The sequence below is a fragment of the Eupeodes corollae genome, chromosome 2 (genome assembly GCF_945859685.1).
Source record: "Eupeodes corollae chromosome 2, idEupCoro1.1, whole genome shotgun sequence".
In the NCBI taxonomy this organism is placed as follows: domain Eukaryota; kingdom Metazoa; phylum Arthropoda; class Insecta; order Diptera; family Syrphidae; genus Eupeodes; species Eupeodes corollae.
Window position 1 is genome coordinate 149,112,869 of NC_079148.1, and position 27,619 is coordinate 149,140,487.

At 33.7% G+C, this 27,619-nt stretch overlaps 1 protein-coding gene across 11 annotated transcripts in view; it reads right to left on the bottom strand.

The window, feature by feature from the left end:
- The window catches only part of LOC129946997 (formin-binding protein 1-like), a 139,578-nt gene extending 112,037 nt beyond the window's left edge, over window positions 1–27,541 (bottom strand). For all 11 annotated transcript variants that reach the window (XM_056057394.1, XM_056057391.1, XM_056057393.1 and 8 more), the window contains exon 1: window positions 26,054–27,541. In XM_056057394.1, the coding sequence (XP_055913369.1) occupies window positions 26,054–26,077 (24 nt within the window). In that variant the 5' untranslated portion in view covers window positions 26,078–27,541. The remainder of the gene's footprint in view (window positions 1–26,053) is intronic.
- Window positions 27,542–27,619: the final 78 nt, after the last annotated feature.

Here is a 27,619-nt window from a genome sequence, read left to right on the forward strand (position 1 = left end):
GTTTATTGCAGAAGAATGACGTAGTCAGAGAATAAATGTCTACACCACATTCTACATACTTAAAGTACATGTGGTATTCATTTTCAGGAAATCCAAAAGAGAAAATAAAAATAAAAATAAAAATAAAAATGGCAGGATGTGGTAAGGTGATTATTTTGACTTCTCTTTTTAGTCTTTCTTTTTTTTAACATACAGAACAAAATGTATATGGATTAAGAGATCTTGCGTATCAAGTGGAGACATAAAACATACATTATGTAGAAGATGGTTTCTCAACTAAATACGTTGGTGCAAACGAAAGCCCACTTACTTACAAAATGTACACCCTTTTTTAAATGAATTTAACTAAAACATAAAAGTAAAATTTGAAACAAGAACCCATTGCTAAGCGCTTAGCATAGTTAGCATTTCCTTAAATATTTGACAATTTTTTAAAAACATTAAGCTATATTTTAAAAATATTTAGCATTTCTTTCTAAATATTTAGCTTTTTTTAAATGTTTAGCAACTTTTTAAAAATTTTTACAATTTTTTAAAAAAATATTTAGCAATTTTAATATTTTTTTAACATAAAAGGATTTTGTATTTAAACGCGCCCAAACAGTGACAGTTCTATTTTGAGGAACGGACATGACAGTGACAGTTCTATTTTTAGGAACGGACATGACAGTGACAGTTCTATTTTAAGGAACGGACATGCCAATTTATTTTAAATATCGAAAACTTAGAATTAAAAGTTATCTGAATGTTTAAAGTAACCATTTTATTATTTTAACTTCAGTAAAATGTTAAATGATAGATGGATTAGAATGCTAAAATCCTTCAAAGCTTGGAACAATATTTTACTAAATCGTAATAAAATGTTAATCAAAAGAGTTGAAAACTAAACTATTTTTATTTTAGATGTTTAGAAGACTGTTTGGTTTAAATAAAATGGCGCAAATTTTTAACAACTTTTTGTGAAGGGCTTAACATATGCAAGCTTTTCATTAGCTATTTGCTAACTTACTAAATATTTAGGTAGCCCAAAAATTTAAACCTTTTGTAACTGGAAAATTGTTAATTACAAGCATCTAAACATGTATAAAAAGTGACAGTTCGTGAAAATAGACAATGCAACTACGCTTGAACGGACCTATTTATTGGAATTCCCAACTGTTGACTGATAAATTCCAACGACTGCTATTATAAGAATAATTGTAAGGATGTCATATGGATGTAGAAAATTGAAAAAAAGTTAAGGAAGCGATTCAGTGATTTTAACTTTAGTAAATTGTTAAAATCCTTTAAAAATAGCTAAATACCCTTTTTAGCCTACCAAATTCCTAAACAGGGATTTAATAACTTACTAAATCGTTTGAAATTTTGAGCCAATTTGTCCCAGATTTTTAAACGATTTAGTTAATTGAAAAAGTCATTTTGTTATTTGAAAAAAAAAAACTGAAAAAATTATGAACCACAGAAGCAATTCTTTAATTCAAAGAGTTCAAAAAGTAGTTGTTTATGGTGTAATGAGTGAAGCTCGATACATAAAATTTGGAGTACCTACCTCAGGGCTCCGTACTCGGCCCCTTGTTTTTTCTGGTTTATATTAACTCTCTGTTTAGGTTGCAGTTGAATGGCCTTGCTACGGCTTTAGTGGATGATAAATCGTTTACCTATCAGTCAAACTCAGAACATAATTGCAACATTATTCATTTTAATCCTAACTGGAAGGATCATATTTTCAATATACAAAATTATTTGATGCTCATTACTAGAAAAATGTATCTTTTAAAACCGTTCTTTTTTATCTAGCTGGGGTGTTTCATATGCTAGTACTTTAGGACCCTTGTTGATTGCTAAAAAAAACATCTAATTAGTACCATTTGCAACAAAAATCGATTAACTGAAAGTTGGCCCTTATTCAAAGATTTGGGAATTCTACCTTTGAGACACCTTAACAGTTTTAAAGTACTAAAAATATTTTTCAAACAATGTGGTAACATTTCAAGTAACTCTTACCTTTATACTGTCGCAGCAAGTCATTTATTAACTTACCAACATCTATAAGAACTACTAAAAATTTAAACTTTTTTTCTTAAAATAGTTATTTCTGTTCCAAATTTGGATTTGCTTCATTTTATTTTTCCGAACTGTAAGTGGTTAGACGTGTTTAGATTAATGAGAGTGACTTATTCAAACCTATTTAGTTTGTTGTTCCTTGATAACTTCCCTAATTCTATGTTGAAGGTATTCAAACGATTGTGAAACATTGACCTTAAAGAAAAATATTGAAAGGTGTTAAATCAAAAGATTTTGGTAGACAATTGTGATCATCAAAATTATTTAAACTATTGGCACGCGAATTGGTATAGAATTTTTTTTGTTTTTATTTTTTTTGTTATTAGATTTCTAAAAGGTAATTTAAGTGCTTATAAGCTTCACGGTTTTCATTCAAATTAAACATTCTTTTTGTAGTTTATGAAATAATAACTCTTGGATGTTGCCGCTAGAAATTTAAATTTAAATTAATTTCTAAACACAAAAAAAAACTATCAAATAAAATAAAGTTCTCTTGATTGGCAAGAAATATTTTGACAGCTGAAGAATCAGATACTAGAAAGTTGTATTTGGTCTGTTCTTTTTCTTACCATCGTAAAGTATTGTTTTTCTGTTTTTCAGTTAAAAACAAAGTTAAAGTGTCATTTTTACAAATTCATCGAATTGTATAGAATCATTTTAAAAATGTAAAACTACAAGTATTAAAAATTAAATTTGTTGTTTTTATACCTTTGAATCGTAAAATGGAAAAACTTTTGCAGCTTTTAGTTTCTTTTAGAAACTTAATAAAAATTAGTGATAATGTATTGAAAAACATTGTAAATCAAATGTTCACATTTTTTTCAAGAACAGAACAAAAAGCTAAGATGAATTACCAAAAAAAATATTTGTTTGTTTTTTCTTCTAGGCAAGTCATCCACTTTGATAATTCAACACTTTCAACCAATCATTTGGCTAAATTGTGAATTGATATATAATTGCAACTTTTTGATAATTCAACAATGAGTTTAGAAACAATGTGATGACGTTATATATTTCCAAACTAAGTAAAAGATTGTTAACAATAGTTAGCTAAAATGTGTCCATTATTTTCAGCTTCTGACGAAAGCTCGATATTGTCATTTGTCGTTTTATAAGACACTTGTAAATTGCCTATAACTTTTAAATTCTCCTCAATAATAAATCTTCTGGGTAGACGAAAAATCGAATCTGCTTACCATTTGGAAATAAAATTGTATGATTTTTGGACGGAATTCGTCAAGACAATTTTTCATTGAAAGGTTTTCTAATATGGACTTGGCAACTTTGAATTAAGTAATTTGTGAACGCATTCTTTTTGTTTTTCTTTGTGATTGTCAATTTATTCAGTAAATTCAAAAGGTTTCTCATTTATGAAATAAACAGCAACAAGGAATGTTTCAAAAAAAAATTCTACAGAAATTCAGAGTTGGTGACCGCAACTTCGGTAATAATTCTCGCCTAGTAGATTGGCAACAATAAAAAGATAAAATTCTTGGAGGATTTGTCAATTCCTCGCAAGAGGCAGTAGCCATGGACATTTTTTTTTTAATTAAGGTGGCGCAGGCAGGGATTAAACCCAAAACCTCTGGCATGACAGCTCTACACACTCACCACCACCCAACGGGTAGACTTGCAACAAGCTCAGTGCAAAAATTTGACTTTACATATTCAATGTTTGTTATTGTCGTGTCAGTGAGACAACGGGTTTGTCAAAAGTATAGGCGTCCCTAGCAAACTTTCCAAATCAGTCAATTTCACGCCGCCGTGGCGTTCTCAAGAATAAGGTATAGCTCAGACCACATTATGAAAAGATTTTACGTAGGAACCTTAGTTGCTACCTTTCTAAGTTCAAGTTGACTCAAGAATAAAAGCCAATACACCATTTGAAGCGACGCAGTGTCAAAAATCTCTTTTCGGACCTCTAGTTACGTATTATATTATAAAGTAAATAAAACAAAAAATCGAGTACTCGTCTTGTCCCAAATCAAAGCTCAATTGATTCTCTTTCAAGTTTCTTAATCATCTTATTACCTACTTTCAAAAAGTGTGTCTACGATTTTTTTGTTTAAGCCTCGACATTAATCGAAGCCATGAGACAAACAAATTAGCTTCGAACCCCATTCAAGGCTCCAAAACAATCAGTTGTCAGATTCAAGTTATGTGTCATATGTATCTATTTACATCCAAGCTCATTATGAATAGATCACAAAATTGCGCATAACATCTTCTATTGTCCGTCATATCGATTCATGTTGCTCATCACGATTTAGATATGCGGATTTTGAGTTGTGTCATTAATTCTTTATATATGAATTCCCTAATGGTTTCCTATGCCCCGAAGTCCCAAAGGCAAACTTTCACATCCAGCCAGTCAGCCAGCCAGACAGAATTTCCGTCTCTCTAGGGAGGTGCCTAACCTATCTAGCTATGAGATGTTATAAAATGAACAAAAGTTATGACTATGACAGTGTATGAATAAAAGGAACCTGTGCACATTTTGTATAGAATGTGCACCACTGTATGGTGTATACCTGTCACTAGGTAGTACCTACAGTACATAGGCACCTATAGCACCTATCTTTAGACTTGCTTCAGTTGCATTCAATTTTGCAAATTCCATGACTGACAAAACAATTCAACAATAGCACTTCATTGAGTTGCATAAACAAAAGGTATATTCATTAAAACGCTTGACACATAAAACAAAAACAAAAACAAAAAAACACCGAGACACCCGCTTAGAAAACAAAAACTCACTTCGTATTCAAGTCAACTTGACGCGAGTCAATTGTGGTGTCGATTATGGAATTTTATAGCTATCTTACCTTACCTATATAACAGCTCATAGGACGGACAGAAGAGACTGGAGACAGGAGACAATAAAGGTAAAAAAACCTAGCTATCTAGATTCATAAATTTATTCAACTTGAAATAATGTGACGGTGACTGTGGAAACAAATGAATCATTTTTGTTTTTTTTTTTTATGTGTCCTCCTAGATATTTTTTGTTTTATCTGATTCATAGATGAGAATATTCAAAATTAAAATTGGTATGTTAGGAATTCTATCCTGGTTCTGAAATTTGTACTGTTTTCAACTTCACGCAACTTATTAACAACTCAAACCTTAAATTTTGACTTGAAAACGTTGAAAAAATATAGCGAAAAACACAACAAAACGAAACGAAAAAGAAAGAAATCATAAATAAAATTCTTTTGGAAACATTCCAAGCCTTGACATCGCATAGAAGTCAGAGGGTAAGTATTCAGCAATGAACAATGCTGCCTTTTTTTGTTCTTAAAACACTTCCACTCTTCCAAGGACAAAAAGATTATATTTCAAGGAAAAGTGAAAAGTGAATACAAAAAAATCTTACCAAGACTTAGTGGCGACAATTTTTCGATCGATTTGGAATTAACTTTTGTAAAACATTATATGAGGGTTGCAAAATCATAGGTTTGTATGTAAAATTGTGTTTTTTTGATATATTTTAATAATAATAGGGGACGACAACAAAATGACGACTTGATGTCGCTTAAAGAAATTTGTGAAAGCTTAAAAAACATCCTATTTCTGAGATGAAGCAAAGATGCTGTGAGGGACAATGTTCCAAGTGCTTCTTATATAGTATTGTGGTATATTGTGAGGTTAGTTGTGACATCATACATTTTCATGGAACTTGTGAAGATTTCTTCAACCATTAAGTAAGAAAAACGAACAATAAAATAAATAATTTCAAGGGTAAAACATCAAAAAACACCAAAGAGGAGTAACTTTTGGTGGGAATCCTGCCTATCTTTATTTATTTAATATAGGACTACTTTAAGAAATTCTTTGATACCGAAATATTTTGATTTTTCGTCGCCGACTTGTCGCTACAAGGCCTATAATCCAAGGTCGGAAAATGAGTACTCTAATCAATCTTTAATCTTATCTTTTTGTTAAGGATTTTAGAAGAATTAGGGGCTGGGCGGACATTAATTATGCTTCTCTTGTTACAGAGGAAGAAGTTAAACTTTGAACATCTTTAGGGAGACATTAAGCAGCTGCTGGCCGGAAAGCCAACACTCTTTGACTTCTATAAGTTGGTTAGTTGTGGAATAACATGATTCATAAGGAACTTAAGAATGTGTTATAAAGATATCTGCTATTTTAATAGCTTTCCAATAAGAGGTTTCATTTTTATATTAAGAAAAATCAATTATATTTTAAGAGAACCCAATAGATGTATATTTCATTGCAAAGAGGAATGTGTATGTTATTTGCGACGTTAATAGATATAGGATATCACATACTCCACATATAAAGTTGCAGCATCATACCTTTTTCAAGAGATAATATACGCACATTTGCTGCTGGATATCTACGCTAATTTTACGAATTCCATCTTTAAGGTCGTACATAGATTGTGGAGCATTGATTTTGACCTTATCTTTTACTCTTATACACTAAGAAGTTGGATAGATGTGAAATAATATGGATCACAAGGAACTTAAGAATGTATTATTGATATTTCTGGTATTTTAATAGCTTTCCAACAAGAGGTTTTATTTTAATATTGAAAAAAATCAATTAAATTTTAAGAGAAGTCATAATAAATGTCTATTTAATTGTAAAGAGGAATGTGAATTTTATTAAAACTTTTAATAGATATCAGTCAAACATGCACCACAGATAAAGTTTCAGCACCATACCTTTTTCAAGGTATAATAAACTCACATTTGCTGATGGATGTTATCAATAACTTTACAAGTTCTATCTTAAAGGTCTTAAATCGATTGTGAAGTATTTATTCTGACCTTAAGTTTTACGTGGCTCGAAGAAAAAAGTCTAAATGTGTTAACGTAGAAGATTTCAGAAGCCTATCTTCATCCCTGACAACAGTACACGCAATAAGGAAAGGTTGAAAGTTGTAGGTCACTAGTCCCTAATTCTTAACGGACTGTTGCGCCATCCAATTTATTTTTTTTAACTTCAGGAAATAACACGGTCAGCAAACCTTTCTTACAAAAGTGTAGCTGTTTTGTTGCTTATGTGACAGATAGCACTCCCGCCGTATTACTGAAAAATAACGTTTACGAAATTATAATTTTTCAATTCCGGACTTTCAAAATGAATAACTACATTTTTAGCAGCCTCATTTTCGAATAAGTAAGCATCAATCATTTCGCCAACCCCAAAAGCGCATCAAACAGTGAGGATGAGTAAACGTTAATGATGCAAAAGCTTTTCAACAATCATTCCATGATTTTGCGATACCCAATACGTGAATTTTCCTTACCAACGTATTTTCCAAAATGGGCTTCATTACTTGAGATTAATTTCGACAAAAACCTTATTCATTTTGATGCATTTCAAGAACCTAATCAGCCAAGATACGACGTTGCTGGTTATTGGCCGACTGGGGTTCTTGTACTTTTTGAGCTTAAAAAGTCTTAAGATGTAAGTTTGTTTGATAGGTAATCTTTTTTGTGTAATTTACAATTCCAAGGATTGGCGAAAAATCGAGAAATTAGAGTTTTCGTCTCAATATTATTAGTTGTATTAAAGTCATGCACACAATTCCGATTTTCACATCATATCATATTTACTTGTAAAACGTCAAAAAATAACAGCATCAAAAGTCCTTTTTTGGAAAACCCTAAAGACGTGTCCTAATCTTTTTCTTCGTAAGAGCTGATAAGTTGCATAAATGGTAAGAAATTGTCTCTTTCACTTCTTTATCGGTACAGTTTCTGTTAAAATCATTTGAACCGGTAGCATTATTATTTGACTTTTCTTCAGAAAGAAATGATTGTTGATCTATTTGTTGTTTGTTTTTTTTCAATAATGTCTTGATTTTGTAAAGTTTAAGTACTTATCTGGTGAAAAACCTTGCGAAAAACATTAATTCTACTCAAATTCTAAAACTCTCCACACTACGGTAGAAGGACATCACTTACTAATCCTATTTGCTAGCTTTTGTTAACCAGCTTCCTTATTAGCTGAATTAGCATACCAAACATTGACAAACTTGACACAAATAAGCCACCTTTGCAGGAAATCGTTATAATAAGATCGAATAAACTTTTCTTATAAATTTCAATATTCATCGAAATCCATTGTAGAAGCACGTCTTTATATAATTTCTATTCCGTTAGAAGTTAGCGCCTTAGGTATTCAGTCACGCAAATACCTATAAGCTATAAGTATAACCCTGACAACTCCAGATACATATCTTTCCATTCATTCTTTTTTATTTATTTGCGACTTTATAGAAGACAATCAAACGAAAAAAAAAATTCCATTCGAGACACGTGCAAAATTCTTCTCATTAGGCACAACAGCACTCCTTACTTAGAAACACCTTCACAATTCATTCGATTTTGCCAATGTTGTTTCCAATGCTCCTTGCAGCTTGTAGCTTGAAGCACCCGACCCAAAACAACCAAAATAACAATGCACACAGGCTGCAAAGAAAACATTCCGCTGTTGGAGACTGCGACTATAAGGCAGTGGCTTTTTTCAGCTTCAGCTTCATGCCCCCTCATTTCAAAATACGTGCGACATTTTTTTTTTTTGATTCTTGAATAAAAATGCATTCGCCATGCGATGGGTGCGTGCGAGTATTTTCAATTTTATATTTTTCTTCAAGACTTCAAGCCCGAAACAGACAAAAAAAAAAAGAAGAGGAATCACCCGACCCAAACAACGCAACACATCAGGGAGCTACAACAACATTGCTGCTTCATTCGTTGTTGTTTTTGTTGCTGTTGCTGAAGTTGTAGCTCCCCGACAAAAATGTTGAGGTTGGTTAAAAAGTATAATTGGGGGCGCTGAGGAATTCACTTGGAATCCCCTCATCTTTAGAATCGAGTGCGTGTGTTGTCAGAGGAGGGAGAAAGAGTCAGGAAATTTTCCATATTTTATTTATTTGTCGCGTCGACAAGAAGACGACGAAAAAGACAACGACGTCGTCGTTTATTTCGGGCTATCGATAGCTTTCGGCTGAGTCTTTAAATAGACGCAAATAGTCACAGATAAGGCTCGATAAAAACCGGAGTCTTGAGTGCTTTGATGTGTTCCTTTTTTCGGAGTTTGTTTATACGCATATTCACTTTCTCCAAATAGGTTAGGTAAGGTAGGTATAGGTAAACTATTGATTCTTCTCAAAACACACTCCTTTAAAAAATACCTAACAAAATCAACAAGAAAAAAAGACAGTAAAAATTTTAGAAAATCGATGGGATAAGGAAGGAAAACGGGAAATTAATATCTAAACACCCCGAAAGATGCTCATGACGACAGAGATGGGTTCGATTCGATAAGTAACTCTTTGAGGTGTGTTTACTTGAAGAACACAAAAAAACCTAAAACCTAAGAAAAGACGGAATCAGCTATTTTCATCATCAACAAATGATGAAGTTCCCTTTGCTCTTATGACAAAGACTTCTACGAAGACGACGACAACTCCTCCGATGATGATGACTCCTTTAAATGTGTTAAGAGGTTGTTTGGAATCCACTAAGCCCAACCGAAACGCTACCGCACGACCGACAGTCTGTGCACAGCTCGAAAGATGGAAGGAAAAATATGGTTATTTTCTAATGGTTTCTTGTGTTTTGTAAACAACGACACACGATTATGTAACGATTACAACCAAAAGAGAGCTATGAGGGTTTACTTTGATGAAGTCAATGTGTTCAGTTTCCAGTCTTTGAAGAGTGGAAGGTAGGAGGAACCTACTTGGGGCTTGAATTGAGAGTGCATGTGTTTGATGTGGGCTGATGGAAAATAAGATTTAATGGAGAAAATATCTTGTTCTCAAATAGAAAAGAGCACAAATCATTCAAAAGATTGAAGAACTTTCTTACTTTTAAGAACCAACAATTTCACAATGCAGATGTAATTCACATTTCAGAAACATATCCCATTAAAATCCTTGTTATGAATTTGGTGCAAGTTCAATATAGAATCTCTTTATAATCACATCTTCAACTCAAAATATCAGGGCGTGTGTTATAAAAACAACAACAAAAAATAAAGAAAATATAAAAAGGTAGGTACTCTCCTGTCTAGACAATAACTCACTCAAATAATAAACCAGGATACACCAACATTCATTCAAACACAGGAAGAAGCATTTTCAATCCTCTCTCTTTTAGGAGGAATAGGAAATCGATATCGGCAGGTAAATCGAGTTCGAGACTCCCTCAGCTGCCTGAATCCAATAATAATTGACTACTTCAAAACAGCCAGCACCAGAAAAAGGGAGAAGAAAAACAAACAAAAAAAAAGTTATAGGGGTCGGTTGTCAGAAAAACTCATCCCTCTGCAAAACCAACAACAACAATGAAGTAGGTATTTACAAACATTCATATTGTTTAGTCGAGATATATGTTTGTATTTTGATCCTTTTTTATCAGGATATTCTGCCATTTCTTCTCCTTTTTTGCTTTTCTCCTTTAAGAGGAAATAATATTTTGATTGAAAAATGCGTTCAAGACGACAAACCGTTTGCTTTAGGCGTTCGTTGAATAAATATTGGCACCCTCTTGGATAAATCTTACTCTTCTTCTTGTTTTTGATTGCATCATTTGCTGCTGCTTGTCCTTGCCTTATGTGAGTTGTCCTTTTACTACCCTTAAAGTTCAAAACCATGTACAATGTAAACTGTTGTACACATCATAACACCCCCATCAAGTGTAAAAAGTGTAGGTACTGACGTAAGCAAAGTCTTCCCCCATATATATTTATTATATTGTCAACCAGACCATATTGGACAACACCCCATATCACGATGATCTAATCTTGATGGGGGAGCTTTATATTGTATACCATCAGAAAAAAAAATGTGGGTGTAATAATCACCCTAGGAAATCATTTTCAAGATTAAGGATGTGCGTCGAATTGGAAAAGAAAATCTAAAATGGAAGAGTGCATTTCTTTTCGATTTTGGAAAATCCCGTCACACCGGATACGGATATAAAATTTCCACTTGAAGTGAACAGAACGTCATCATCAGGAAGCTGAGTAAAGTTGAGTTTACGGATGAGAATAGCTAGAGAGGAGAGTTAATAGTAATTTGATTATACAACCAGTAAAGTGCCTCTTGCATAGAAGTTATAGTAATTTGTAAAAAGCTTTGCGCCGCCGGAACTTTTATACTAAAAGGGATGGTACCGTATGTATACTTGCACATTCGAGGAATAATATGGAACTATATGCCTATGCAGGACTCGCCAAATGGATTTCAAATTGAGTTAGCGCAGCCATTTTAGATGCAAGGAAAAGATCCTTAATAAGCTAGGTTGCAGGATGTTCGTCTAATTTAATTAAAGGAGGCATTCAAGGGAATATCGATTGAAGGTTAGAGTTGACTTAGGTTTTTGTGTTTAAATATCAATTCAAGCTGTTGTAGATCTCAATATAGCAGACGTGGTCCTAAAAATGTGCTGATAGTGCTACTTCTGTGGAAAAATCACTTGATACCGATTCAAGTTATAAACATATTAGGTACTTAAGGGTTTTTCGATGAGAGATTTAATTTGAATAGCAAGCTATCACTTTTGAAGATGTCATTTTTTGACAATTTACAAATTAAAAACCTAGCAGTTTAGAAAGTGGAATTGCAACAACTCTAACTTCAAAAATTGTAAACATATCAGTCGTAGTTCGCAAAACTTAGATACTTGTCGGTCGTCATCGTGGATCATTTCTAGTTCTCGACCGGAAAAATGTGAAACTAAATAGTATAAGAATTTGAAATCTTGAGAAAAGTTAGTGATATGAAAAACCGAAACTGTTTGCGTCACTTAAGAACATCTTTAAATATTGACAAAGACTCATGTTAATACGTCATCAATCTTTGGAATTAGCATAAACGATATTATAACGTACACAAGAAATCAAGCCCAATCGATGAATTTCCAGATCGTATCTTGGCTAAAAGGGACTTTGAAATGTAGTAAAATGACCCGTCGAAAAGTCATCTTCTGGTATATTTTTACTTCGGAGGAAACGTTTGTAAGGAGAGTTATAACATATGACGTTAAAAGATTTTTGGAAGGCGTTTACACCTCAAAGTGTTTGTAGCAGTTTTTGGGCTGACGCAACAAAAAATACGGAAGTTTGCTATAAAAGTTTCTTAATTGTGTTGTTTTTCGAAGAGCTGATTACAATTAGCCTCCGAAACCTTTTGTGGAAACGTGAAACATAAAGTAATGCTCCACAATCGATTGAGAACTTTCCGGTGCCCTCCACAATGGAATAAGCATCAATTGATATTTCTTTTTAGAAACTTAATTTTTTCTTGATATCAAAATGAAACCTTTAATTGCAAACCTTGGAGCCTGTGGTTAGAGAAGTTGAAATTGACAAAACTAGGACCTAGAACCTGATATGAAAAAATACTGTTACAATGATTTAAATCATCAATGAAAATTCAGTACCAGTTCTTACGTTAACACTTATTAGAGATTATTTTAAAGTGAAAGAAGAATTAACAAATGAATTTATTCAAGAGGTTTTGTCAACCAATTTGCTAATTGATTAGTTTCCGGAATATTTGTGTTCCAGTGTCAAAACGCCTTCAAGAAAACAATCCCAAAAATAAAAATTTCGAACTTCGATATGCTTCGTTTTCTTGTAAAACTAGGGATTCTTTTCTAGTTTAACAGGACAAGCACTATGAACATAAAGCAAAGGTACCACTTTCTGTCCTTGTCCTTTTTCTATAAGAGCTTTTGCCACCTAGCTTCTTTAGCTTGTTGATCGTCTTGCTTGAACATCACCGGCACAATCAACATCACAGTCCCTAGCCAGCTGGCATTTCCTTTGGTATTGAATATGAAATTTTGGAAGTTCCAGTAAAATAACGAAAAATACATTATCATTGTTGCAGAACTTACTGAAAAAGCGATATCAGGCCGAGTTAAATCGGTACACAAAGAACTGTTCCACTTATTCAGGGATAAAATAAGCATGTATCTTCATGAAGGCCAGGACACGTTTATGCCAACATATCGTTTTTAACAATTGTTTGTTAAGAAAATGTAAGTGTCTTCTTGTATAGAATCATTTACTGAAGACAAAAAGCTACCAATGGTTTGTTGAAGACGTGATTTATTTTGGGTATCCATTAAACTTCGTCATGAAGACACTAAAGGGAACCAACTTGTAAAATTTTACCAAAATCTTAAGTAGACTTCAGTCATCTTTATTTTAATATTATTTCCAGGGGCCCTACTATGTAAATCGATTTTACAGGTAAACTGCGCGAATTTGAAAAATTAGTACTATTAATCTATTCGACTACTTTCGAACTAATAAGAATCACGAACTTTATTCTTATGAACTTTCGAATAAACAAGGAACTACGTACCTCGAAAGTAGAATTCAAAACAAGACAAAATCGAATATAATAACTCTACATCAAATGTGTTTGCAAGCGAAGTTTTTTTTTGTCAAAATGTAAGTAAAATGTTATAAATTATTAATATGCAATTCCCCAATTACACGTAGAATTTGTGATTTTTGCCAAAAATAGCGTTTGGACTTCCTTTTCTCTTCCTCGATCATTGCAAAATTCATCATCAGCGGGCACATGACTCTTTCAATTGAAGTCAAAACTTCGGCAAGTATTTTTGACAGGTGGCAACGGCCTAGTCACTGATAAATCTTGTGAGTTTCGAATAGAATCAAAAGTAGAATCGAGTTACATAGCAGGGCCCCGGTTCTTATATTCTCGAACTCTCTTCTAAATCTAAAATTGACCATTTTATTTATTTGAATCTAAACTTTGGATGATAAAAGGTTTAAAGATAAAGTGATATCAAAATCTGATATCCGAGTTTTCTCAGAAGATCAGACTGTCATAAAATCTTTGAATTCTGTCTCTACAAACACTAAAACAGTCCAGAACTGTCGATCATCTCTAATGGAGATATCACAGCACTTTTGCTGGGTGCTGGGCCTTGGACATTACATAAAATTGTAAAGCAGAAGAATTCGCCAGAAATGGTACAGTTCTAACGCTGTCATACCAATCGCTAAGTGTAAGCTTTTGCTAACACAAGAGGCTTAATAGAAAACCATCACCACCTGTCAGGCCATGCAAAATATCTGGCCTATTGTATATTAGATTCTTGAAATCTCTAAGCAGATTGTATATCAGATCTATAATCGGAGTCATAACCAGACACTGCCTAATAGAAAAGAACGCTACGCACCTAGGCGTATTTTTAAAAGACTTTTGTTGAAGCTGTATGGACGAGGAAAAGGAAGAAACAGTTCGTCACATCCTCCTTAAGTACTCTTAAGCTCTAAAACGAAAGACCTACGTAGTAGAATTCTAAACCATCTCAAACACACAAACTTAATCAGCCTTATTGTGAATTTCGCCCGGAAAATCATTCACCCGAAATTTGCTTCACAGCCCATTGTTAAGCTTGCCGCTTGTTTGCGATTTTTTGCAGAAGATGGCTATCAAAAAGGAGTGGGTAAGGACTATGAAATTGGGTTAGAAGTTCTCGACATATTTGAAGAGGCGCTTTGGGCTCAGTGGATTACTCGGCCAACTCCAGATGAAGAGCGTGAAATTGGTCAAACATTTTATGGAAAACTCAACCTACCAGGTGTTATTAGATGAATTGATCCATGTTAACATCATTTCACCGGCAGTCAATAAACATCTGTTTTACAACAGGAATGGATCATTTAGTTTAAATGTTTTGCTCGTAAGTCTTATTTATGTAATGATGTTCTTAAATAATAATTTAAAATAAAAATTAATATACAGGTATGTGACAATGCTCTCAGAATTCGTTTCGTTGATGCACCCACCCTGGCGCTTGTCAAGATTCCTTTATTTGCAGGATATCAAAAAGTTTTGGCTGCTGTGTAATTATTTAAAGTTATTTTTGAACACAAACCTCAATAAACTCTATTTGTTGTAGGAGATGCTGGGTACCTTTTAGAGCCATGGCTTTTGACTCCGTATAGAACACCAGAGAGTGGTTCACCTCAATGCAAATTTAACGAAGTCCACTCACGCTGCCGAAACACAATTGAAAGAACCAACGGTGTTCTTAAAAACAGATGGAGATGTCTTCTTGGTACAAGGGAATAGCACTATGCACCTGCGAAAGCTATCACAATCATTAACGTTTTTGCAGCGCTCCATAATATATGCATCCATTTCAAAAGTGAATCAACTTTATCATTAAGTGAAACTAATAATACCCACAAAGATTATAATGAACCAGTAAACGAAGCAAGGTCTAGCTATCTTAATACAGGACAACGCTTTCGGACAGTTCAAAAGAAAAATACCAATAAAATATTTTTTTTTTTTTTGAAAATTATATTTCATTTCATTTGTACAGAGTTGAGTTAATAAATAAAATAAAAGTATAAAAAACAGGTTATGAAGGCACAACAAAAACTTAAACTTATTAATTTTTTCTTTCTTGTCTCATCATTTCAATTTTTAACTCTTCCAACTCAATCTGTTCACCTCTAAACAATAAGTGGACATTTTAGAGCCAAATGACATTTCATTCCGCCCGAATTGAGTGCTCCCAATAAGAGAAATCTTTCCAACATGCATTTTTTTCGCCCGAAACTCACAATAGATAATAATAGAATAAGGGGATTTTTTTCGGGTGGAATTTTGTTCACGTGAAACTCACAATAAGGCTGAATTATTATTTCAAGGTTTCATAAGAAACTCTGATTTGGATCATTGAGCTCATAAACAGAACTCTAGATTCTTGTGGTATCACAACCCAACTTTAACTTTGGACTAAACTAATCATTGAACCAGAACCTTTAAAAGTCTTGTTAAAACCTCAAACAAACACTGTGAACAAGCTATAATTTAATGGAATTACCAAAAACTTTCCTTACCTAATCAGTTTTTAAAAAATTAATTCTGAATTCAATTCTACCTTCCACAAAATACAACGTCATAGATTTCAGACTAAATCAACCTTCGACCATCATCAAGCCTCCTACGTAAATTCCAAGTAAAAAAAATGCGTCAACATACATAAATGCGTCATAATTGATTTGGACATGAATACCCTGCCATATCCATATCATTTATTGAAATGACAACATCATATCAATATCATTGTTAAAAATCAGGTTGACTAATAAAATGTTTTCATTTTGCCACGCAAAACTTAACCAACAAAAAAGTACAAATACATACAAACATATTTAAATTAGTGACCGTTAAAAAAGTTAAAATTTAAAAAGCTTCCTATCTTCTACACCCGCCATAAAAACGCGTCATTCACTTTCTCACTACCATTTATTCAAGACTTACTGAGCTGAGCTGATTTTGGGGACGAATATGAAAAGAAATCAATGAGTAAACACACAACACAACTCACTCACTTAAAAAAAAATACAACTCAGCTGATATTTTTATAATTTAAACAAAACAGAAAACAAGTGAAATCGTGAGAAATCTTTTGTTTCGTAATAAAATTTGCAAATTTATTAAACTACTACGCTTGAAATTTGCATCTAAATCGAATCCGAAATTTTGTTTTTTTTTTAATGCTTGAATAAAATCTGTGCTATGGTTGTTTTGTTTTTCGAACCTATTAAATATTTAACAAAATCAAACAAAAACTGGTTCAAGAAATCGAAATTAAATATGATTTCTAAAATAAACACCACCGCCCGTTTCAGTATTATGAACACAGGTACCTACACACGAGTATATCAGAATAGATTTAAAATAAGTTCTAAAATCTAACAAAGAAACATGATTCGTAATCAGATAAATGACCTTAGAAAATTCACAATCATAGTGATTACTTATTTTTTTTGTTGTTGTTGTATTTGAAAACATTTTAAAAAACAGCTGCATCAACTTAACTGAGAGATAAATCTTGAGAAAATATAAATTCATCGTCGTTGTTGTTGTCAACGAGTTTGTCGTCGTCAAGCTCTACCTGACTTTTTTCAGAATTCTCAACAGAACCATAAATGTAAACAAAGAAACAACAACAACAATAGTAACTAGAAATAGCTCCTCGGTTAGCGATAACTTTAAAAGTACGCGAGAGTACAAAAGTACAAAACTACAATAGCTATGTATATATCTAGATAGGTACTTAAAATTTATCTGCGAACTGCGACATAAACTGGTTTTTTGCTATTTCAACGCCGCCGCCAACTCTTCAAAACTATACCTTACCTAGCCTTATAGCCTTTAGGCTAGGTGTATAGTGTGTCGTGTGGACTGTTTTGCGGTGGACAACCCGCAAAAGTCGAGCCAGCCGAATGAGGTGTATCCAGTCGGGTCAGGTTTTCTCACTAGGTATATAGAGGTACAATTCGAATCCGACTGGTACTGGTGCTGGTGCTAAAGCTTGAAGCTGATGGTGTTGCTATTTCTGATGTTGCTACTTCTGACTGCTGGTGTGGAATTTTAATTCATTTTGAATGAAACGACAAGAAAACCAACAAAAACACACGCTTATCTGAACATATTACAATTTTATTGCTCTATGCCCATAGCTAAATTATTATTATTGATTAATAAGAGAACCTCATTTTTGATTTGACGGTTGTTCTTCGTGCTTCGCTACTATGACCAAAAAAGTATTTGCTCAAAAACGTTCACCAAACCAAACCAAAGAATTCAAAAATTGGTAAACAAAATAAAAATGGCAATAGGTCGGCCGTTGCTGTTCTGCGTTCGAGATGTTTTGTGTTCTGAGATGATGGAACGAACAAATATCCAGGAGTTTGTTTATTTATACTCGTCTTCGGTCGTTTGTAGAATATGCTAATGAATGTGTTCATATCTTCTCTCTCTCTCTGTTGGTGATAATAAGACTTCTTTGTAAACCGGGCGAATCAATATAAACAAGACGCTGTTTTCATATTCTCAGCTTTAGATAGCTAAGTGCTATAAATGTTTCTAGAATGGCGCGCAACGAGCGACGACGCGACGTTACCAATACTTTACTTATACATACCTAGGTAGATGTTATGTGTTCGAATTAATTAAGGTTTTTGAAGTGATGATGAATAATTGCTTGTTAAAAAAATTTGTTTGCGTGAAAGTTTAAAAAGTTGAATATATTTGATATTATTTTTTTTAAATGTTTTGAAAGTTGTCGCCAACAATTTGTGTGCACCCAGAAGCTTTTATTGTTCCTATTGACCAGAGATCAAAAGTTTATATTGGCCTTTGGGCCAAATGGGCATTTCATATATATTTTTGTAGACCTAACACTTGCCTTAAAAATAGTTGATATCAACATTTTTAATATCGGAGAGGTTTTTATATCGAGTTCATTCGACCAATGCAATATTTTTGTACTAATTTTTCATATGAATTTGGCGGTTTTGACCCAAGATAGCTTTAATATTGGCTATTTGTGGTCCATAAGTTATTTGGTCGTCGCAATGAACAAACTACATTTTAAAACCCCATAAAGAGTAATCCAGAGACCGCTTTTCGAAATAAAATCGTCAACAAATTGGCTTTGAAATAAATTGATGGTTAAGCACGAAAGTTTAAGCGTCTTGTCCTTTAATCCTTAGCTGATTTAACCTTTGGAAACAAATGAACGGTGGTTTTCTTACTGGCATTAAAACTGCAATTTTCCAATGGGTTTTGACGGCCTTAATTAAAATCTGACTTCAAAATTAAGCTTTAACGTCAGGTTTTTGGGTAATCGCTTTTTTAAGTTCGAACGAAAACACGTATGTAAGGATTTTTATAAAGTCGTTTTTTTTTTCAATGTGATGGTTTTCCAAATCTATAATCCTTTTCTTCAATGTTTAGTTTAAATATTTACTTTATTTCATAAAATATTCTAAAAAACTTCAAAAGTTGTTAGTAAAATGTCTTCCAAATGTGTCAAAAAAAAACGCTTAACCATTTTTGCTAAACGGTTTGAAATCTCTTTTTTTTTATTTTTTTTTGGAAAAAAAAAATAAGGATTGATGATGTAATGGTGATACTTAAGGGGGTATTCTGGTCTAAAAATTAAAAAAAAACGATTTTTTTTTCTTTTCATATTTTCATAGTTTAACTATTTAAGAACATGTCTATGAGAGGATTTTCCCAAATTCAAATTATTTTCGGAGAAATAAGTATTTTGCTGAGCAGCCACCCAAATCGGTTGGGCTGCAACTAATAGAACAAAAGACATAATGGAGTACTTTAAACGCGTTTTTCTCAGAACTGTCTTTTTGAATCTGATACCCACTATTTCTCAGGTTCTGCCGAACCGATTTACTTGAAATTTTAAGAGAGTCTTCTTTAGTGACTTGTCTACGTCCGGAACTACAGCCATCCCCAAATTTTAATTTTTACTATTTTTAACAAATCGAAGAATGTTCAAAAAAATGGTAATTTTTTTGTATTTTTCTTTAGACAGCCGCCATTTTGTAAAAAAAAATGTTTGTAACTTTTCCGTAGTTCCAGACATTGCGACATTATTGTAGATTAATAATCTTTTTTAGTTTTTGATTTCAGATTTCTAGGAGAGTTAAAATCATGGGTATGGTCACGCACCAAATTTTTAAGACGCACCACTCCATCAGCTGATAACTAACGGAATTTTGATTTTTTTTTTTACTTTTTTATTTTTTTTTGCATGCTTCTAATGTGAATAAATAATGTACAAAAAAATAGATGCTAAAATTATTGCTTGCTTTTTTCTACAGCACTTCAAAAATTACCCTAAAATTCATGTCTCTAGACCAGAATACCCCCTTAAGTGGTTTAATAGTTTTCATCGCTCCTTTTACAGCATTTTGGCGTTTTGACGAAGACATTTTACTAGAAATGAGCTATGACACTAAAAACGGCAAAATGGACGAAGTGCTCTACGAACGTTGTTAATAGATTCATTTGTTTTCAAAGTGAACTTCCAGAAGCGTGGTTCTAGCGTTAAACGATTCATGATAAATTGTCAAGTTTTACGGAACAGAAATATCAAGACAATTTTAAATTCTTAACTGTCAACATATATACAACAACCGTCGAAACTTATTATCCAGAAACTATTTATCCAGCTTTGTAATTTTCTTAAATTTTTCTCTAGCTTGGCAGCAAACAGAAATTAATATTGAACTCCATCCATATTTTTGGGGTTCTTTGGGAATGAGGGGAAAAAGAGTTCAATCATTTTGTTTAGTTGCTTGGAGGTATGAAAGGATGCTTATATGGGGGGCATCTTTTATACCTAGAATGTCTAATTGGAACATGGTGTAATTATTTGGTAGACGAAAGGGGATGCATACACTTAGCCAAACGGACCATACGCATCAAATAACATATTTATTGGTTTTAGATCCGTCATTGTAGAAATTCTTGATTTCACAGCGCAAAGCTTCAACTAGGTTTATTTCATTCACTCTTTTTAAATGATACGTTTATTTCGGAAAATAAATAAGTTATCAATAAATTCATGTTTGTTTACAAAAACATACGTATGATAACTATTTATAGATTATTAGATTATTATAGATTTATAGATTATTATTGGAAGCATTTGTACTGTATGGGGCATTAGACACCTGCCAAAGTCAGCTGTCATGTGAAGTGTCTTAATGTGTATGTATGTAGGTTTATTTTTAGATACCTTATGAATGAGATAGATAGTTGAAAGTTAACATTGTTAGCAAAAAACAAAAACAACTTTTAAATGTTCAAAAAATGTATATTTCGACGTCCAAAATTATTTTAAAATAAAATGTTTAATGAATAGTTCACAAATGTACACATTGTCAACCAATTTTCAGGCCTCTTCAAATTTATCCATATGTACGGATATCTTTGAATTCCTTTCTTGATAACCCAACTTTTTTCAATCAGCTGTTTTCTTACACGTAAAACGCTAACAACATTGAAGGCAACCAATATTAGTTAAATAGAAAATTTCAGACTAGATAAGGGACTTAAAGGTTAGACAAATTTGTAGTAACTTATTGATTGGTTGATTGATTAAGTCAAATTTATTGGAACGTTTACTTAAATCAAAATATCGGCTGATCACTGAGGAAGATTCGCCTTTTTTGGGAATGGGCTGGACAAATGCAGTTTACCATCCCCTCAGAACGAGACCTGAGGAGTAGGACAGATGAAAAAGCTTACGCAGTGGTTTTGGCAGCGTTGAAGAACAATAGCGGGGATACCATCCGAACCAGCGGATTTATGTGTGTTTAGATCTCTAAGGACTAAACAGTACGCGAAACAGGTGCGAAAAAAGATTTGACCCATAGAATCACTTACTCGCTCAAGTACAGCCGGAGTCATAACACTCACTGGCAGCGTAGAATTGGCAGCGAACTGCCTAACAAAGAGTTTAGCTTTCTCTAAGGAGCTAACAAGAGGAGTGTCATTGACAACGAGCGTAGGAACCGATGAAGAGGAAGAATTCCTCATGTTTTTTACAATTTACCAAAAATATTTACTGCCTTTCGGACATTGCAGAATTTTTTGACGCAATTTTTGTACATGTAAAAATTTGGTCCGTCGAATATGGGCGTTGCAGGCCTTCCTAGCTTGTTTGATCTTTTTCCGGCTTTCCTCAACCGTAGGCTTTATAGCAACGGCAACTTACTTCTTTGGCCCTAATAACCTCTTTACAGCTCACATCAAACCATGCGTTTTCCTTCAGTCTGATGCTTTTAACCCTGTTCGGGATAAAAGTTCTCATTCTCAGGAGAATTAAACTTGTGATCACATCAGCGTTGGCGTCAACGTCACTATCGAGGAAGCATAGTGACCAGTTAAAGATCCTGAAGTAAGTATTGAGACCGCCCCAGTTGGCTTTCTCGTATTGCCAAAGTGTTCTCTTAGGAGCTATTTCTTTAACTGAACAGTTTTGACACAAGAAATTTGCTGATATAACACAATGGTCAGATATGCCTAGAGGAGATAGAACACTAACAGTGTACTTATCAGGGTCAAAGGTAAGAAACAAGTCAAGAATGTTTTCTGATCGAACTGCCACGTCCGATATTGGTGGGCTCGTTGCCCAGCTGAGTTAGGTGGTTCAACTCAGCGAAGATTTCTGCACACTCCATCGGGTGTTGTCTGGCCTGAGTGTTGAAACCATGAAGAATTGTGTACATTGAATCGTCCGTAACAACGATTTCAGTGCGAGGGTAGGACGAAACAATTCTTTATATGGAATCAGACAAAGCATCAAATTCACGAGAAGTCCAAATTTGGGCTTCGATAGAGGAAGCAGGAAGGTCGACCCAATACCTAATTAATTAATAGGTGTTGTTGTTTCATTCTAAATATTCAAAGGTAAAAGGTTGAAGAAATTTTAAGACACTTAAAGCATATTGTTATTTTAAGGCCTGGGCATCATCGTAATGTTATCAACACTTAGTCTTAAATGTTGCTGCTGCAAATGCAAGTGTTTCGGATTTTTCAAATTTATCGATATTCTGACGTTCGCACATATTGAACGTGTCACACCAATTTGTTTCGACCGGTAATTCAAGATCAGACTGTGAATTTATCTGTCTTCTGTAATTATTCGTTTTCAGGACGATGCCAATTGGCCAGCAATTTAACAATTCCTAATTTTTTTCTTCGCAGTTGCTCTGAACACCTTATTTACGACGGACTTTAGATCAAACATCACTGAAGTAATGGCCGAGATATATATTGAAATGAAAAACATGAAATGGGAAATAATGACTAATATTCCGAATTAATTTCAACTTACATTTCAATTACAAGTAATTATTAATTGTTTTTTTTTTGTATTTATTTTTCATTACAATATCATTAATTGTAATTGAAAAAATGCACTTTCCTACTAATTAGGTACATACATACATCTAATTGTAAATGATAATGCGTTCTTAAGGGAAAGAACTATTAATTTGCAGTCAAGGTAGGTAATTGATTTTCTTATATAAATATTTATTAATTTTAAGCAACATATATATAAAAGATCTTATTATATTTTAAAATCGCGTAAAATGTAATATTTAATTAGATTTTTGTGCGTAATGAACACTGAAAAATTACATTTGTGTTGTTAAATTACATACAATTACTAATTGAAATTTTTCCATTCTATTATAAAGTAATTAAAAAAGTGCATGAATTCAATTACATGTCATTGTAATTGAGTTGTTTTCTTATCATTTTTCTCAATTTTTCGAAAAAGTGGTTACAAATTACCTCTTAACAATTGCAAGCTAAGAATTTTCTCGAAGCAGTAAAGTTCCAAACTTTTTAAATAAAATAAATTGGGTGGCGCAACAGTCCGTTGTGAACCAGGGACTAGAGACTTACAACACGCAACCATTCCTGTGTGCGAGTACTGTTGTCAAGAATGGAAGGGACAATGGGCCGAATCCGAACGGCTAATTTGAGAAAGCACTTTTTCATGACAAGAATTACTCTTGAAGGATTTGTGAATTCCTCGCAAGAGGCAGTACCCGCGAAAATTATTTTTTTAAATTAAGGTGGCACAGGCAGGGATTGAACCCAAGACCCCTTGCATGACAGTCCAACGCACTAACCATCATGACACGGGTACTAGCAAACCAAACTTTGTAATGAAATAAAATTTCAATCAAAAACGTAACACTGTGTTTTATATATGTATATCGTTTCAACCCGACAAAATTAATGAACGCAGGCAGAAATTAGAACGATCAATATTCCTATTCTAAATCATAAGCCCAGTATGTCATGAATTTTAAAACTACCTTCCAGAAGCGAGCAAAATAATAGCAGTTTAATAGCCAAGAACCTATAATTTTTCATAAATCAATAACCAAGCCACTTTATCGCAACTCTACTGTATTTTGGTACTCAAAGTAATTATGTTTACAGGTGCAAGTGATAATTTAACGGTAAATTCTCATTGCTTTGTTTAAATGGCGCTTTGTGTAGTGTGATTCATTATTTTAGGCGAGCAAAATAATAGCGGGGATTGACAAATTTAATTTAAATAATTGTGTTTTGATTTAAATTTTGATTTCAAAAGTGATAAAAAATAAGTCCTGTTATTCTATTTTATAGTTCCATTAAAATTGTAATAAAATTATGGAATTTATCAATTTAAAGTGCATCGAGGCAAGCACTGCTCACTGGAGAAGCGGGAAATTATAAAAAAGCTTGTTTTGGAAGCCAAACCTATAAAAAGATTCAAGAACTTTATAACCTTTGAAGAAAATGCAGAAACCAGAAGAGGGAAACAATCTCTAACAACATCTTTTAATAAACGTGCGGTTCGCTTTTCAAGAAATAATCCTACAGCAGCAGCTACAGAGATTGCAGACGAGCTTGAGGTTCTGTGCGGTGTGCAGAATACTAAGGGACCATAACCTAAATGCTCGCAGTCCAAGAAAGGTTCCACTTTTGAAGAAGAACCATATAGTTAAAAGGATAAAGTTTGCGAGCGAGCATTTAGGATGAGCTCCTGAAAAGTGTCGGAATGTTTCGCCACATTCTCTGGACCGATGAGAGCAAGTTAATATTGGTAAAAGATCTCAACAGTTTGTGAAAAGACCCCCGAACATGGAATATAACCCCAGATACACCAGAAACACAATTAAGCATGGGTGATCCAGTATATTGGTTTGGGGATGCTTCTCCTATTATGGAGTTGGCCCAATATACTGGATCATAAGCCGCTCAAATGGGTTTTTCAGCAGGATAACGACCCAAAGCATACCATCAGAGCAGCCAGGCAATGGTTCCAAGATATTAGGATTGAGGTCATGAAATGGCCGCACTGTCTCCTGACCTCAATCTCATCGAGAATCTATGGGCAGATATTAAAAAGAAGTATTCAAGGCAAAACCAAAAAATAACAGAGAGTTATGGAACGTTGCTGACCAGGCTTGGCAATCAATAAAACCATCAAGATGTCAGGGACTTGTGGAGTCAATTAAACGTAGCTGGGAAGCAGTTGTAAAAAATAACGGTCATGGTACCAAATACTAGAAACATTTCCAACACCAAAGCCCTTTTTATGTTTTATGTTTTATCTAAAATAATTTTCCAAGCACTGCTATTTTTTGCTCGCAGCTGTATAGGACTAAGAGAGAATTAAACAATAAGAATTGAACTGTCTTAAAAACCAAAACCTAAACATAAAATTACTTCGAAACCAAGGCAAGTAGGTCTAACTTCCTTTTAAATCTACTTATCTGTCGAAACATATGGTAACGATTCTCTTAATTCTACCTTCTCTTTGCTTAAGTAGCATTTCCTAGGAACGCAGGTATTACAATAAGTAGGTATGAAAATCATTTAAAACAAAAACAAAATATTAAAATATTTCACCTGCCGCGCAATCAATCTTTCAAAAGCAAGATTCATATGAAACAATAACAACAACAAAATAAATAGGTACATATAAAAATCCCAGATGACTCATTCAGTTCCTGAGTATCTTGTCAAAAAAAAAGAAAAACAAATACCTAACCAGAAACAGAAACAGAGATACCTACTTATTTCTCTGGGATCTCGTCTGCGACACGCAAACCAAAACTTCCAACAAAGAATTCATCGATATTAAACTTAAAAAAAAAAAATATTTAAAATATATTAAAATCCACAAGATAAGGTGAAAATCCGAGAAAAATATTCCAAGTGCTCCCATTTTTGTCTGTCCCCTCCCCCTCCTGCCTACCAACCCCTTGTCATAGTCATACGCTCTTTTTCAGCAGACTCTGAAAGTCTGAATCTGAGAGTGGACATGGGGACAAGGCGAAGGCAAAAAGTCAGAAATATAAATAAAATGAGTCAATTGCAGGTGTGTCGCAGTAAGCGCACTCAAGTATAGGTACATTTTTGTATTTTCTGAGTTCCGAAATCCGAATCCGAGTGAAAAATCTGGCCGACCAGAACTCGAACTCTGATTCGGACTTGACTTCAGATTCAGATTTAACTAGATATTGGGTTTGGGTGTGCATCCAACCATGCACTGGAAAAAGTGTTCAAAAAAAGAAACCTATAGTTACGAGCTCTCCACTTTTAACTTACCCAAAGTTCAGTACCCCAACTCATTTTGAATGCACGTTCCTCTGCTGTTGTGGCTGTGCCGCAAAATCCCAGAATATGCTGCTGCTCCTGCTGCTGCTCTTAGCGAGGAGAATAATCACAAAGAGGAAGACCAACTTGCACAGGAAAATCCTTCTTCCTCGTCCTCGTCGTTTAACGTTGACGACGAGAGAACTTCGTCGATTTCTGTGGAACAGGAACTTGAAGTCTACGTAGACTTCGTCGTCGTGGTTCCAGAAGATAAAAAAAAATATATCCACACACGTAACCTAACCAACGAACTGAGTGAAGTGAACAGGAAAAAGGAACGAAGAACGAACTACGAACTACGAACACGAACTCCAAGTCGAAGTCAAAGTCGACCAAGTCTCGAGGATGAGGGATAATATGGCGCAGGTGATTCTTTTTTATTTTATTATTATTTTTATTTACTCGTTACTTGCTCTTTATTTTTATATTCTTGTTTTGTCGTTCTCGCGTTTTCTCGTCGTTTTCGTAAATCGTAAGTAAGAATTCAAGATTCAAAAAAATGATGGAAAATAATTGAAAAGCAACAACAATAAAAAAAAAACACAAAGATCCGAATCCGAATGTGATGTGCAGAAAGACGGAGAAGAATAGAAGAGAAATAAAAACACAAAAGACAACGAGACGTTGTTGTGTTGGTTTTGGTGCAGGAAAAAAGAAAAACCAGAATCAGATTTTTTATTTTCTTTTTAATTCACTTTTTGACTAAATTATTAACGATATTTTATTCACTTGGAAAATACGCACAGATTTTAATTAGATTTTTCTTGATACTCTATTTTCCGAATCAATTCGACTCACTGAAAATTTTTTCACTTTATTTTTGTGTTGCTGATTTTCTTGCTTCCGTGAATTTTTCTAAATTTGTGGGGCTTTTATTTGTAAGTTAATTTCTGAGCTCACTACGACTACGAGTGTCGAGACTTTTTACTTTAAACTTTGTTGTTGTGTTAACCCTCTTTGACCATCAAAGATGGGAGGGGCAGAGGTTGGGCTTTAGGTTTTGGGCAAAAAGGGAAATAGCAGGAGAAAAACCCGGGTTTTCAGCCCGATGACGATGACGACGACAACGGCGAAGGATATAAAGAAAATAGACGAAAAATGCACTCATTTAATTCTCATTGATCGTTGTCATGTTCCATCGCACCCCCATTTATTTTTATTTTTCTTTTTAAACTTTTTTCACTCAGGTGGATGGTTGTTTAAACAAAAATTGAAGGATTCTCCTAAAACTATGTACATTTATTAATTTGTTATGTTATTCCTTAATTTGTTTCACACAAGTTTGATTGCAGTTTTGATTTTCTTTTCGTTTTTGTTGTTTTATTGAGGGAAAATTCCTTTGATCCGCGACGGATAAATAAATAAATTACAAGTCGATTGGAGACGACGAATTGCAACCACCACTGTGCCTCGATTCGATTCACTCAGTAAACTGACGACTGAACGCGAGCGGTTGGAATTTGATTGGAAGTATTACTTTTGTTGTTGCTATTTATGGAATGATTTGGTTTGCGAAAC